The sequence below is a fragment of the Vespula pensylvanica genome, chromosome 19 (genome assembly GCF_014466175.1).
Source record: "Vespula pensylvanica isolate Volc-1 chromosome 19, ASM1446617v1, whole genome shotgun sequence".
Lineage (NCBI taxonomy): Eukaryota > Metazoa > Arthropoda > Insecta > Hymenoptera > Vespidae > Vespula > Vespula pensylvanica.
Genome location: NC_057703.1, coordinates 1,868,135 through 1,884,088, shown reverse-complemented (window position 1 = coordinate 1,884,088; position 15,954 = coordinate 1,868,135). Strand labels below are relative to the sequence as shown.

Here is a 15,954-nt window from a genome sequence, read left to right as displayed (position 1 = left end):
ACTAAAATGAAATACGTGAGCTTAGCAACCGTTTAGAGGCAATACGATCTCTTTTATGCGATATAACCTGCGAGAATTTCGATTTTCGATTCATTTTTCTTGTCTTTTTTTCTTCTGTTTTCTTAATTAAAAAATAATGAAAATAATTGAAACTTGAAATAGACGATTTACGAGCTCGAATCGAAAATTATTTCGAAAATCTCGCTAGTTAGGAGCCGAGTTATTCGTGGCCTCCGATGGAATGAATCGTCGTGATTTTGAAAACCAAATAAACAAAATAAATAAATAAATAAAAAATAAGGGATGTACAGAAATGAATCGTATTGCAAACAACGAAGGATTTAAGATTTGCAATAAAAATTAAATTTAAAAAAGAAAAAAAAAAAAAAAAAAAAGATAAAATAAACGAACAAAATCTCTCGATATTTCAAGCCGTCAAATAATAATCGAATTACTTTTCTAAACACATGTTTTAAGTGACCAGTGTATGTATGTCTCCATGTATGTGTGTGCATGTGTGCGTATGTCGTATATGTGAGTGTCTCCGAATATATATCTTTTCTATAAGAAAAAATAAATACACGAAAAATATATCTTTTATTTGTTAATAAAAAAAGGAATCGAGAGAAAGAGAAAGAAAGAGAAAGAGAGAAGAAATGATTTTTCTTTTATTTCAAATCTTATCAATCCTTCTCGGAAAGAATTTCTCGGAAAAGCTAGAGCGTGACGAAGACAAGATTAAAAAAAAAAAAAAAAAGAAAGAAAGAAAGAAAGAAAATGAAAACACATTCAAAGGATTTGAGTATCCATTGTAATAGTACATACATTCAGTATAGTTGATAAAATGACGAGGAGGAGAGTATTTTTTCTAGGAACGTTAGTGGACCAGGCAGCAAGAACCTAAGTATCGTAACAGCAAGTTTAATATGTAATTAACGAAACAAACAAAGAAAAAGAAAAAAAAAAGAAAAAGAAAACAAAAAAAAAAAAAGAAAAAACGAACAGAAAAGGATTGAGAAGAGAAAAAAAATAAATAAGTAACGAAGCGTGTTACGAACATATTAAAAATGATGATGAATAAACGCAATGGAACAGGTAAATCGTAGGTTTGTCTACGTTTGGTAGTGAATTACGAGAATATAAAAAAAAAAAAAAAAAAAACCTGAATGATAGTATAAGCGCGAATTGTGTCGATAGACAGTAAAAAGGAATAAGAAAAAAAAAAAAAAAGAAAAATAAAAATAAAAAGAATTTTTATTGGAAACGTGCAGAAAACAAATGAGAAAAGAAAATTAAATGAATGGGAATAAGAAGGAAAATAAAATAAAATAAAATGCGAGGAGAGGAGAAAGTGAGCGGCATTAAAAATAAAGAAAAAAAAAAAAAAAAGAAAAAAGAAAAGACAGAGATAGAGAAACAATATGGAAACGATAATATTATAAGCAACAAGAAGTGCTTTTATGAAATACAATATTATTTATACCATCCTGATGATATATATAAATATATATCTATATACATACATTATATGTATATGCTAAGGGCTAAATGATAAGAAAAAGAATCGTGTATTATGTAATACAAGGTATATATATATATAAGTATATTAATATATATATATATATATATATATATATATATATATAAGTATATTAATATTATAAATATATATACATATATATATATATATACACATATATATATATTATATATATATATTATGACCTATTATAAACTATTATAATATTAATAATATATTGTAATAATTCGTAGTATTATATTGTGACTAGCAAAAGGCATTATAAGTAATAAAAGTTGTCCTATATGTGAAAGCTGGCTATAATTTCTCTCCAATATTTTTATCGTATTAAATTATTTTTTTAACGGAGGAATGATTTATATTGTTATTTTATCATTCACATATTTTACTTTTGTATTTCTATTCCATTCATTTCAAATAGACATACGTAGTACTATCGTTACCGAGATAATTCAATAACTAAGAATTTCAAAGTCAAAGAGTAGTTGGTGTTCCGTAATATAAACAATAATAAAAGTCTGAGATTTCTCGAGTAAATAAGTCACTTTACCTTTGGATACCAAGCAGAGAAGATCTACGTAGCTATCTTAATCGTCCATTTTGTTGGTTAGTTTTGTCGATATCGTTTAACGTAATCATTTATATTAGAACAATTCACAGTACTATAATAATTTACTAATAAGTTATAATTTCGTAATAAGTAATAATTTTATAACAATCGAATTCATTTAATCGTTTATACGACAACGAGTTTGTTTAATTCTAATTTCGATTAATAACGTTGACAATTACAACTTTTTATCGATACTTCGCTAATCGTTGACGAACTATTTCGTAGATTATATTCGGAATCATTGACTAACTACCTTCGTAGTACAAGCAACGTGTCATTGAATCTTTTGGCGTATGTCAAAGCCGAACATATCATAATTTTGATAAAATCATATATATTTAAAATGTGTATGTGTTTATTATCGTAGCTACTTTATTGTATTATTTTAATTTATAAAGAACAAATTTTATTTTTACGTACTATACGAGTTAAGAGCTAGGTTATTTTTCGTTGGGGCGTATCTTAACCTGTAAAAGATATTTTTTCTATTTCAATGAATTAGATATTAATAAGAATTGATTTGTTTTAGCTGTTACCAGTGGAATATCCTTTTTATTGTCTTCCATTTTAACTGTACTTTTATTCTCTGGAATGCAAATGTATAGAGCTTGGTTAACGTCTTCGCAATTGCATATTATTCTTGGAGGTTATATCGGATCGTTACTATTTGTATTTATATTAACAGCATTAGGGAATCTGGAGACCACTGTATTTGGGAAATCATTTCAACAAAAATTATTTCCCGAAGGTTAGTTATATCCTTTTTTAATTAATAATCTAAAATTTTTTAACTTTCAGGTTATATTTTTACAAGGATACATAATATGTATATATGTGTATATATATATATATAAAGAAAAATGTATTATTTTATGTTATAGTTATCTTCTCGTTAATTATTAGCTTGATTGCGTCAGGATTGGTTCATCGTGTGGCTACTACAACCTGTTTTTTATTTTCTATGATAGCACTCTATTATATGAACCGAATATCTCAAGAAACCTATGCCACACCTATACCAACAATGTCAATGCATTCAAAAAAAAGAAAGTAAATGGTATGAGTATTCTATTTATCGCGTCATACTCTTGTATTACCGATATATAAAATAATGTTTTAATTTCTTATTCCGTTTTGTAAATTTATAATTAAAGATCAAAGAATTCTTCTAATCTTACATCTAAAAAGAAGGTTATTTTATCCTCTTTTATATATTGCATTATTGAATTTGCAAATTAAGAAATTATAATAGAAATATTCAATATTTATTTTTAATGTTCTCAAGATTTATATATTACAATGCTTTTGGCTTCTTTTTGTTTCTTTTATGCTGCTCTGCTTCTTCTTTATCGCTAAAATATTCATAGGCTTCATCCGTGGAATCAATATCTACTGAAACAGCTTGTTGGAATTGGTTATCTGTTTCTTTCTGATCTTTTAATTCAGATTGAGGCATAACGTGTTTGTAAATAGAGAGAGCCTGGAATATAATAATAAATATTTGAAATTTTATTTATTGTATATAATGCAGTGTATTTCAGAGAAATAAAAATAACTAACCTGTGTTATCAATGATGTAGCATCTCCTACATTGCTTGGTAATATTATAGTATTATTAACTTTTGCTAGTTTATTAAATGCATTTACATACTGTTCTGCAATACTTAAAGCTGCTGCATTTTTTGCGTCTCTAAGAGAAAGAGAATTGGCTACCAATTGTAAACCTTTTGCACGTGCTTCTGCTACGGATATTAATGCGGTAGCTTCACCAGTGGCTTTATTTATTTGTTCTTGTCTTGCAGCCTCTTTAATTACGTAATATGTATTTAGATATTAATGTTGTATTTAATGATAACAAATACTATATCAAATTTTTTAGTAGATTACCAGAAGTTAAAATCCTAGCCAGCCGTTTGCCTTCTGCTATATTTACTTCAGCTTCCCTGGCTCCTTCAGATTCCAAGATAGCAGCTCGTTTTTTTCGTTCAGCTTCAACTTGCATTTGCATAGCTTCTTGCACTCTATTTGGTAACTTTATATCAACTATAATAATTAACAATAATTATAATTACATATACGTCATGAAAAAATTGAAGTAAAGAATATAAATATTTTTTTAACTTACGGATTTCATATCGAAGACACAATATACCCCATGCTTCACTAGCTTTGTTAATACTTTCTACAATAGAAACATTCAGACCTTCTCTTTCCCTAAATACTTTATCTAAAGATATTTTTCCCAATTCTGACCTCATTGTAGTTTGTGCTAATTGCATTATGGCAAACTCAGCATCTTCGACGCCATAAGAAGCCAAATAAGGATCATTTATTTTTAAGTACAACACTCCATCGATATCAAGCGTTACATTATCTAGTAAAAAGTAAATCAAATTAAAACTATGATTGTATATTGTTTTAATTATAAATCACTTAAGACAATTATTATATCCAACATACCAAATGTAATTGCACTTTGATTCGGTACCTGTATGCAAATTTCTTTCAAACTTTGTACGTATTTAACTCGATCGATTATTGGGAAGAGTAAGTTAAAACCTGGTTCTAAAACTTTATGAAACTTTCCCATTCTTTCTACAATCCAAGCCTAGAATAATATTTCTAAATTATCAATTATTTATAATTAATTTATAAATAATAGTTAAATTTAGATAGGTATATCAAACCTCTTGTTGCGGCACAAACATTATAATTGTATTCAATGGTGTAACGGCAGATGCCTGTCTGATATATTCTGCTGCATATAACGTACTACGAAGGCCACTTTCACGATTCAAAAATGTTCGCTTCTGTTATAAAAAAAAAACAATATAAAGTAATATAATATAATAAAAAGGTACATTTTTTGAATGATAAGTAACGATATTAATACATACTGTAAAACTACTAAAGTTCCTTATTAATAACATTTTAGTAATATTCATTTCGTATTTGTTTACTTTTTCAAGTATAACACGTTCAAATATCAACAAATACAATTCTAATATTGTAAAAGTTATTTCAGATTTACATAGAACTTTTCGTCACACAGATCAAACGTGTAGAAGATTGCTACAAAAGCAACTGTGTGTTTAGGAAGCTAGATGTCGCGTCGGTATAATATAAATTCTATATAATCTATGCATATATATAATGTGTATATGTATGTGTAGATATTTTTTCTAATACTGTATTAGAAAAATATGAACGTAAAAGAAAAGAAAAAAAATCGAAATTTCAAAAAATAAATCGATATTTATTTTTATGAATGAAAGAAAACGGATATTATACCGACGTGTCGCAGCGCCATCTGCTATTCTTAGAAACTTATATTACGGCAGAATTCAGCTTGGGGGCCTTGAAGTCATATCGGTGGTGTTTCGTGATCGTGTCGTGTTCGTAATTGTTTTCTCCTTTATGTATCATTCTAATAATTAACATTAAAATTATAGTTATTCATCGTTGTTCTGTATCACGTTAATAAACAGTATGAGGATTTGGAGAACGGAACACACATTTAAGTAAGTCTCATATTTCTTTAATGCATTCGATAGTTGCCATTTTTTTTTTTTTTTCTATCTTTACGAAGAATATAATTAGACGGTGCAGTAAGAATTTTTTTTATTGGAAATAAATTGATGGTATTTCTTTGTAGTCATTCATGGGAAACCGTGACACAGGCAGCTTGGAGAAAATATCCTAATCCAATAAATTCTTCCGTTATTGGAACAGACGTCATCGATAGGAAAGTCATCGATGGAATCTTACACACGCACAGACTTGTCTCGACTCGTTTCGGTTTTCCAAAGTGGGCACAAGCAGTAAGTACAATATTATTTATTAATATCTTTTAGACTTTAAAACGTAATGTTTTCTTTCTAAAACGTTGTAAAATTATAACGATGTTTCTGTGTGCGAAAAGTAAATGACGAAGTAGTGTATGTTTAAGTATCATAAGAGAAGATCTTGCAAATATACATTAAATTTGAAATGTATATTTGTGTTGGTATTACAGTAAGCACGCCAAAATGTGACGTAAATGAATGCACATATTGGTCACGGTTATGAACAGTATATTACGCTTTATCCGACCTAACCTATTTCATCTCTGATCAATTTTTCTATCACCCATAACGCAATGTTTATTAATTATATTTCATCTGATCTCTTGTCGATTGTTTTAACATTGTTACGTGTTTCTAAATATTTAATATTCGATTTTATAAATAATGCATAATAATATTTAATACGTCGTACATTAAGTACGTTATTCTACTAGTTCGTAGTAAGCTTTATAGACGTCGTTAAATATAGAATGAAAGTTATCTATGTTTGTTAGTAGAAGATATTTTATTACGAATATTTTATAATGCGTAATAGTAATCTTACTTATAATGCAGTAAGTTTATAAGTTAATATATGCGTATATAGCAACGTATGATCTTCGAAGAGATGGACAAGAACATTTTTATACGGTTTAGTAAACAAAAATATACTTCAATTAGTTTTACTTCGAGTTTGATTCGATGCGAAATAATTTTATATATTGTTTTTATTATAAAAATCGTATCAAAGAACATCTGAAATAATATGTAGTATCAGTAATAAGTATTGGAATGATACAAGGTCATTCTCTGTGGCAAATTAGGCATGCAATGAGAATTGCATATAGTAATCGAAGATGTTTTATTATAAATATTTCATAACGCATAATAGAAACTTTAATTATAGGGTAGTAAATTTAGAATATTTATATATGTATTAAAACGTGACCTTAGACAAACAGTAACATTTTTATTTGGGTTAAGGATAAAAATGTACCCGAGTTAGTTTCACTTCGAATTTCATATGATATTAAATGATTTTTATACGTTGTCTTTGTTATAAAAAGTAACATCGTTTTAAAGAAAGTTTTGATTAATCGAAAAACTATGTATCATGAGTATATCCGACCTATACAAGGTCATTTTCTATAATTGAGTAAACATTTTAAAAGGAGATTTTATATCAATAGAAAAATTAATCGCAGTTTAGGTCATCGATTACAAGGTTGCCCTCTCGCGGTATTCACCAAAAACATTTTCAAACGACCTTTATTGGAACTTTATCTCATCGACTCTTCGTCAAGTCGATAATGTAAAATAATAAATTATCGACGAATGTTCAAGGCTATCAATAGAAAAACACTTTCATACCTTTTAGATCTTTCTGTTATATCAATTGTACGATATATTTTAAGTAAGATTCGTGTAACACGTTCACGTGATTACGATCCAGTTTCTCGTAGGAATGACGAAAGCAATAATACTATTACGTTAACTTATATAATACGATTGTGTTCTCACATACTTATCTCTAATCAAAGTTCATTAATTAAAAAGAAAAAAAAAAGAAAAAGAAAAAAAAGAGTAAATTTTTTATCATTCATTCACATTTATATATGAGAAAGTTAAATGTAGAAATAAAAGCAATTCCGTTTAAATGTATTCATAGAAACAACTGTTCGTTACATATTCATGTTAAAAAAATTCGATTAAAAAGATTTCGATCTCCCTCTCTTCTCTCTATCAGCGTTCGCTCTTCGCTCCCTCTTTTCCTGTTTTCTCTATCGAGAAAAACGAACAAAATATTCAATCATATCGTATCCCATCGAATTCAATAATATTCAAATACATCGAGCTACTACTATCGATGCTAAGTGAAACGTGTTAGAGGAGAAGAAAGAAAAGAAACAACAAAAAAATAAAAAAAATAAAATAAAATAAAATAAAAAAAAAAAAAGAAACAAAAATGGAAGAGGTCGATAACGTTTTAGAAAATTCGGCTTAAGCCGACACGAGCGAGCGAGATTACTGAGAACGTTGATAGCGTAAGAGTGACTGAGGTTGGTTGGCGGGCCAGAATAGTAGAGAAAGAGAGAGAGAGAGAGGGGGTAAGAAAAAGTGTGAGAGGGTAAGAGAGAAGAGAGAGACAAGAGAAGTGCAAGAAGCTGTTTTATCGTCCGAGCGAGCAATCAGCGCTCTATGAACAAACGCTCCCGAACATCAGTCAGTACCGGAAATTCGAAACTTTCGAGGAAGTCGAGCAAGAAGACGTGCCACGTTTACCCTTCTTGTACAGTAGATATAGTAGAAGAGAAGAGTGTATAGTAGTAGTAGTAGTAGTAGTAGTAGTAATAGTAGTATAATAGTAGTAGAGGGAGAAAGGTGAAAGGAGGTATTGCTGAGATAAAGAGAGAGATAGATAGAGATAGAGAAATAGATAGAGATGGTTGAATATCAAGAGAATTGCAAAACAACAATAGCAATGGTATCAACTTTCATAATGAGTAAGCTCAATGTTACACCATTTGGCAATCGTCCAGTTAGTTTTGGAAAGCAAAAGGGAGTCGTTGGAAATACATGAATTTCTCTCTCTCTCTCTCTCTGTATTTCTTTTTTTTTCTCTTTCTTTCTTATACATTACTCTCACACACGGATAGAAATACACATAAATACGTGCATTCACCCTTAAGCGTAACTCCAGCTTCTTTCTTTCGTATTCTCTTTCTTTTTTCCTTCCTTCCTTCCTTCCTTCCTTCCTTCCTTCCTTCCTTCCTTCGTATTCGTCGGCCTTGGTTCACCGTGGCAATCGCTGGAAAGACTCGACCAGGGATTTCAACGTCGAATCCTTTTTCGAGCGAGCGAATCGCTTCCTTTCGGAAGGATTTTCTATAAGCTCGGCTATTTCGCAAAAGCCCGTTTCGCGTTGTGCTGAGAGAAAGAGAGAGAAGGAGAGGGAGAGGAAAACAGAGGGAGAGAAGGAGGGAGAGAGAACCCTCTGTTCTCCTCGCACTCGAACGATTCGAATCCCCTTCTTTTGCGTATGCATATATCTGTACGTGTGCCTACCAGGATGGTTGAAAAGAAGATGTAGAAGGGTAGGTAGAGAAAGAGGGAGAAAAAGAAGTAGTGAGGAAAAGGAAAGAGAGAAAAATTTACTTAACGGAAGGGAAAGTGCAAAGGCACGTTTCGCGATCCTTACGATTCTCTATCTTTTTCTTTCTCTCTCCCTCTCTCTCTCTCTCTCTTTTTTTTTTTTGTATTTTCTTCTTTTAAATTCATCACTACTCACTCTCGCACTCTCTCTTTCTCTTTTTCTTTTTATCTTTCTCTCTTTCGTTTTTTCTCTATTTAATTTTGGCGTAATTAGTGAATGAACTCGAATGGTAAAATAAGGAGGATAAAAGAGTAACTTTGAAAAGAGTTTGTTTATATATTTATATAATAATAATGAGTGAATATGTTAAAAATGAAAATATATATATATATATATATATATATATATAATGAATTAATTTTTGAATGAATGTATGTATATATACACATGTACGTGTATGACTTAGATAATGAATGAACGAATGTATGAATGAATGAATAAATGAATGAATACTATAGTAGTAGTAATAGTAGTTTTATTCGTAGTTTTATTAGAAATGAATATAATCTTGTCTTTGATGTTAGTGTTGGTAAATAATAGTAGTAGTAATGGTAGTACTAGTAGTAGTAGTAGTAGTAGTAGTAGTAGTAATAGTAGTAATAGTAGTATGTAGTAGTATTGAGAGTGAGGAAGGGTGGTGGGTGAATGAGGGATGGTATTAAATGGTAGTTGAAAGTTGTTTAGCCAGAACGTAATTGGAATATGTATAATTAATAGCGAAAGAGGACTATAATTTAAGAGCACTTAACACCGTCCCAATTAAAGTCTTTTAATAATTGCCTGATTATTTATATTAATTCGTCATTAATATAAATATCGCGAGAACGTTTACGATTTAACCGTGATGGTAAGATATTTATTTGATTTGTAATTAATAGATTGTATTTTTAGCTGTTTTTTTCTTTTTTTTTTTTGTAATTTAATTTAATTGAAGGAATATAAATACAATTTTTTTTATTTTTTCTATCTCTTTTGTTATAGTTGATCGGTCATGCGAAGATCTGTTACGCCAGTGAGAAAAGCGAGGTCGATCCCGTTAGTCGAGAGATGGTCCTAAAAACGAGGAACGTAAGTGATTTTTTTTTTTATATATATATATATATATATATATAATATCCTTAGGATTTTGATGCTCATCGACGTCGTCGTTATGGGGAATCGGGTGGATGGCAATGCATTGAAATTTTAATCCTCGACAATTTTTTTTTTCGATATTATTACTGACGATTTTTTTCGGCAATACTAATTTTTTTTAAGTATTCGTATAGGAGAGATTATCGTATGAAAATTTTCTTAGAATTTTTCTGTAAAAAGAAAAAAGAAAAATTAAGAATCGGTAATAATAATAATAATAATAATAATAATAATAATAATAATAATAATAATAATAATAATTTCGTAAATATTTATTCTTAGAAATTTCAGTTCCCCTCTTCGTTGCATGTAATGCAAATTGGATTTAACAATATTATTTGAAAATGTAGCGTCCGGTATAACATCAATATTGTTAAAATATTTATTCTCCGATGTTTCAACGTTTATGCAAATTTTGTTTTAATATTATTGAAATATGTGACGTTCGGTAATAATAATTTTTTGATAGTATTTATATGGATCATCTCAATTTTGATAAAATTATCGTAAAAGAGAATCCATATTACAAATACGTAAGTAATAAAATTAATTGTAATTGATATTTGATAATAGCTTTTAAGAATTAATATACACATACGTACATATTTATTTTACAATAAAAGTAGCATAATTAACACATTGAGTGTTAATTACGTTGACCTGCGAAAACGAATTTTCCACGAAATTAAAATAACCGTATAATAACATTATAATATTTTTCTTTTTATATATATATATATATATATATATATATATATAAAATATAAAAGACAATTCATTGCCATTATTTTCACATTAGAAATTTATTCTTATTAGGAAGAGTATTTATTTTTTCTTTGCTTTATACATACATACATACATACATACGTTTATAAATAATAATAAATATACATATACATATATATATATATATTTATTTATTAAAAGTGTATATACTTTTTTATTACATTTCCATTTGGTTTATTATAAAAGTAAACAAAAGAGTGAACAAAAATGAAAGTAATCTTTGAAACATTGAAAATAAAATTAAATTGAATACCGATGACTCTTCCCCATTCCAAATATGATATTCAACGTGTAATATTAATAAAATTGATTAAAACGTAGTTAAAAATGATAAATCTTGGAACAATCGAAGCAACTGGATATTTACTAGTTTTACGAGTAAAAATAGAAATCGACAAGGAGAGGTATATAATAGAGAGAAGGGAAATAGAAAGAGAGAAAGAGAAAAAGAGAATGAGCGAGCGAGAGAGCGAGAGAGCGAATAGTAGAAACCATAGAACTCTCCCTTCCTCCTCCTCCTCCTCCTCCTCTCCCTCTCCCTTTAGAAACAGAGTATCCAACGAAAATTGCATATTCGTCGCAGAACGTATATGGAAGGAGAGAGACACATAGAGAGGGAGAAAAAGAGAGAGAGAGCATACGCGGAAGGACGACACCAGCACGAAATACAATGAAACGTGTGTTGGACGTCGATCTCTACTACTCACTCTCAATTTCGATCGAACCGTAGACTCATAGTGTAAGTGGAAAATTGGCTGATGCAATTTCGGCGTTCGTCCACCATTCGCAAACTCTCTCTCTCTCTTTCTTTATCTACCTATCTCTGTGTCTCTCTCTCTCTCTTTTTCTCTTTCTATATATATACATATATATGTATGTATGTATGTATGTATGTATATACGTATATATGTATATATATGATGTGTGTATGTATATATATATATATATATTTCTATTTGTCTGTTTCTCTCCCTCTCTTTTTCTGTCTCTTTTCGAAAACAATATACGTTTGGTGTTACATGTATCAATCGTTGGCGTGTATCGAAAATGCTACGTCATAACCAGACGCTCTTGTTGCGTAAAAGAATTGGTGGAATGCCATTGTGGAAAAGTTACGAGTCTCGTCGTCATTCACACGTTTTTTTATCCCCATCTCTACCTCTGCTCCTCCTCCTATCACCTACCTCCTACCTCAGCCTCCGTATCTCCTCGGCCTTCGACTTTCCTTCGAGCTTTTCTCTTTTTCTTCTATTTTTTATTTCATTTCATTTCGTGTGTGTGTATATATATATATATATATATATATATATATATAAACATTTTCATTGAAAATTCACGTAGATTTACTACGTTACCCTCTTGAAATTCCTTCCGGTATCCATAACGAAGAGAATATCGGAGAGCTTTGGTGGAAGCTTTCGGAGAATTAGAGAGTTCTCTTGAGATGTGTGAACGGGTAAGCGAGAGAGAGAGAGAGAGAGAGAGAGAGAGAGAGAGAGAGAGAGAGAGAGAGAGAAGTGAAAATGGAGGGGGATGGAGATACTCGAAGGTAAGCAAAGTGCAGACTCGAAGATGGGCTTTCGAAGGTTGTTGGAGGTCGGTTCACTAACACTACTATTCAAGGAGTTAGATATGATAGGTTATTGATGCGAGCATTACCGGCAACCCTGCATAGCTATTCCCAGATCTCCACTCCTCCATCCCTCCTCCTCCTCCTCCTCCTCCTCCTCCTCCTTTTCCTCCTTCTCCTGTTCCTTCTCCTCCTTCTCTTCCTCTTCCTCCTTCTTCTTCATGGGATGGCGATGTTATTTGTGTTGGTAGTGATAGTGTTGGTATTTGTATTGGTATTGGTGGTGATGTTGCTAGTTGGAGAAGGTCTCCCGGTATTCCTCGTAGCATCTCTCTTTCCTTCTTATCGTTGAAAAAGAAATGGATAGAAATCGAGAGGCAAGATGCATTACCGGCGTGATGAACGATCCGCAGGTGTGTCTCGAGTAAAGGAAGAAGAAGAAGAAGAAGAAGAAGAAGAAGAGGAGGCAGGAGCCAGCAAGTAGCAGCAGAAGCAGTAGCATGAGATGTTCTTTCGTTGTCTACTCCTTCCTACAACCTTTCATTCTTATCTATTGCTTACTTGCTTTCTATCTAAAACACCATAACATTATTCGATAAATGTGTTTTGAGAGACAGGGAAAGACAGACAGAGACAGAGATAGAGAAGAGAGAGGGAGAAGTGTGTATGTGTGTGTATTTTAAAATATTCAGAATCCTTTAGATACGAATATTAGAGGTTTGTTACTTCCTCTTTTGTGATATGTTTGGTATACCTTGGGAGTATTTACTTCATCTGTCTGTCTCTCTCTCTCTCTCTCTCTCTCTCTCTCTCTCTCTTTCTCTCTGTGTGTGTATATGTGTGCACGTGTGTATGGATTAAACTCTTAATATACATATATTTATTTTTTTCATTGTTTAATAATTTTATCATCATTTAAATCATTATTAATTCATTTTTAATGTCTTTAATCATTATTATGTCTTATCATTATTATTTTTAAATCATTATTAATGTCTTAACAGCAGATGTTTTTGGTTAAATTATTTTTAAATAATCATGTTATTATATAATAAGGATTAGTAAAGAAAGAATATGATTTCTATTAATTCATATAATTCTAATATATCTAATATAAAATACCAGATATGTATCTCTCTCTATCCATCTACCAATCTATAATTTGTTAAAAAGAACACATAGTGATTATTAATGAGACCGAATAATCCTGGTACATTAAACACACGCGCATATGAATCATACGGACGATTTGGCATGAGCGAAGTAAGTCACGTTATTCTAAAGTCATCAATGGTTCTAATTAAGCGTTTAGACGATTAGGAAGTTGGGTCTTTCTAACTACATATAACTTTGGGACATACACCACCTTTCTCGAAGGAGAAGAGCTCCACTCGGAGCTTCAACTAAAATTGAACAATTCCCTGCGGCTCCTAGACGATATCCTCTCTCTCTCTCTTTCTCTCTCTCTCTCTCTCTCTCTCTCTCTCTCTCTCTCTCTCTCTCTTTACTTGAAGCTTCTTCTTCTTCTTCTTCTTCTTCTTCTTCTTCTATTCCTCCTCTTTCTCATTCTCCTCTTCCTCTTCCTCTTATTCTGTGTTATCCAATGTGTACTCGCGAAGGAAAACGAAAGGTATGAGAGAGAAAAGGACAGACGACCGACCACCAAGCTTTTCCTCGTACGTGTAGAAGGCCAATGTATTCTACGTAAAGCTCTTACAAGTCCAGTCTCTGGGTTATAACCTATCCTGCCTCGAATCCCAAAGGGGATATATCTTTTAGCAATTTGCCTGCTTCCCTTCCCTTCCCTTCTCTTCTCTTCTCTTCTCTTCTCTTCTCTTCTCTTCTCTTCTCTTCTCTTCTCTTCTCTTCTCTTCTCTTCTCTTCTCTTCTCTTCTCTTCTCTTCTCTTCTCTTCTCTTCTCTTCTCTTCTCTTCCTCTTTCTCTTCGTGTACAACTCCTACGACCTGCATACGTTAAATGTTGGAACGCGTAGACGTTGTTGCGTTACCAGTCTCTTTCCTATTATCGTTCTTCTCCTACGTACATACATATATATATATATATATATATATATATATATATACATACATATGTACATAGATACGTACGTACAATCTTCTCTCCGCTTGAATTAAATTTGAAATTGGTATTAGTGGTCAATATTGGGTCAGTAGTTTCTTTGTTTTATTTTTATTTTCATTTCTTTTATTTATCTACGTTTTTCTTTCTTTCTTTTTTTTCTTTTTTTTTTGTTTTTTAAGTGTACAAGTTAGTATTTTTAATAGAATATTATTATGTGATATAATCGAGGCTGAATCCAGAATACTTAATTATTTATACTGTTTGTAATAAATTTAGATTGATATTTATTTTCGTAGGTAGCAAACTATGATACGTGTTATGATACATAAACTATATTGCATTGATGCATGAACAAGTGATGAGTCAAAAATGTATTAGATTAAAATAGTATTTATTTATGAATCTATCCAATACAATGCAGAATTTATAAGAGTATACTATATCGTGCTATACTATATTATATATCGTACATATTAAATATTGAATTAATTTATAAATAAATAGGATGATGTAGTAATAAGTAAAAAGTGTGTTAGATTTAAAATTGCATTTATTTATGATGCAATCTTTCTTTCTCTTGCTCAGTCTCCCTCGCACAAATATTATGACGTAAAGAATATTTTAGTAGGAAAAAAAGAAAGAGAAAAAAACAAAATAACTAAATAAATAAATAAATAAATAAATAAATAAATAAATAAATTTATGGAAGTAAAGTCGAAATAAAAAAGAATGATCCTTATATACAGATCTGTTTCATTATTATATCTATTAAAAAGAAAAAAGAAAAATTATACGATTGCAGATTACTCGTGCAAATAAATCATGCAATAATAAATATTTCTAAATATATAAATGCCATGATAAGTAAATACTTTATTACAATAAAACGTTACCATTCATACATACATATATACATACATATGTGCATAAATAATAAATCAACTTGAATACAATAATAGCAAGTATAAACTTTCAAATAAAGAACTGTCACTTAAATGATATCGAATTCTATAGAAAAAAAAAAGAAAAAAAAGAAAGAAAAAAAAATGAAAGAGAAGAAAAATAATTACATAAAAAATATATATATATGTATATATAATTCGTAAATTACGAAGTATTTTAAAAAAATTTTTATGAAGGGTTAACGATCCCTGTTACTTCATTTCGACACGAATATCCGTGCGTTGTTAGGCGCGAAAATTCGAGGCTGAGTCGTCTCTCGCATTTTCGCGTTGGTGGGATGGTGGTTGC

At 30.3% G+C, this 15,954-nt stretch overlaps 3 protein-coding genes across 4 annotated transcripts in view; 2 read left to right on the top strand and 1 right to left on the bottom strand.

Moving 5' to 3' along the window:
- Positions 1-2,322: 2,322 nt before the first annotated feature.
- Positions 2,323-4,556, top strand: LOC122635720 (protein KRTCAP2 homolog). 2 transcript variants are annotated; one of them, XM_043826251.1, is made up of 4 exons: positions 2,323-2,500; positions 2,683-2,901; positions 3,035-3,210; positions 4,033-4,556. In XM_043826251.1, exons 1-3 carry the CDS (start codon positions 2,497-2,499, stop codon positions 3,205-3,207), a joined length of 396 nt encoding a protein of 131 aa, XP_043682186.1. In that variant the 5' UTR covers positions 2,323-2,496; the 3' UTR covers positions 3,208-3,210; positions 4,033-4,556. The 2 variants fall into 2 exon arrangements, with proteins under 2 accessions (XP_043682186.1, XP_043682185.1); XM_043826250.1 differs by lacking the exon at positions 4,033-4,556 and having other exon boundaries at positions 3,035-3,340.
- On the bottom strand, positions 3,397-5,242 carry LOC122635717 (stomatin-like protein 2, mitochondrial). The gene is made up of 7 exons (XM_043826245.1): positions 5,051-5,242; positions 4,841-4,963; positions 4,614-4,761; positions 4,279-4,527; positions 4,041-4,196; positions 3,714-3,958; positions 3,397-3,633 (listed from the first exon to the last, which is right to left on the bottom strand). The coding sequence occupies exons 1-7, from the start codon at positions 5,096-5,098 to the stop codon at positions 3,448-3,450; spliced, it is 1,155 nt and encodes a 384-aa protein (XP_043682180.1). The 5' UTR covers positions 5,099-5,242; the 3' UTR covers positions 3,397-3,447.
- A 247-nt stretch (positions 5,243-5,489) lies between these two features.
- The window catches only part of LOC122635719 (protein slowmo), a 21,042-nt gene continuing 10,577 nt past the window's right edge, over positions 5,490-15,954 (top strand). The window contains exons 1-3 of the mRNA XM_043826249.1: positions 5,490-5,674; positions 5,809-5,974; positions 10,113-10,199. Of these exons, the coding sequence (XP_043682184.1) occupies positions 5,643-5,674; positions 5,809-5,974; positions 10,113-10,199 (285 nt within the window). The 5' untranslated portion in view covers positions 5,490-5,642. The remainder of the gene's footprint in view (positions 5,675-5,808; positions 5,975-10,112; positions 10,200-15,954) is intronic.

Coding starts and splice junctions, on each gene's coding strand:
- LOC122635717 (XM_043826245.1), bottom strand. CDS start 5,098: ATGAATATTACTAAAATGTTATTAATAAGGAACTTTAGTAGTTTTACA. Junction 4,964..5,050: donor GGAACTTTAGTAGTTTTACA/GTATGTATTAAT, acceptor TTTTTATAACAG/AAGCGAACATTTTTGAATCG. Junction 4,762..4,840: donor TGTTTGTGCCGCAACAAGAG/GTTTGATATACC, acceptor ATATTATTCTAG/GCTTGGATTGTAGAAAGAAT.
- LOC122635720 (XM_043826251.1), top strand. Junction 2,902..3,034: donor ACAAAAATTATTTCCCGAAG/GTTAGTTATATC, acceptor TTTATGTTATAG/TTATCTTCTCGTTAATTATT.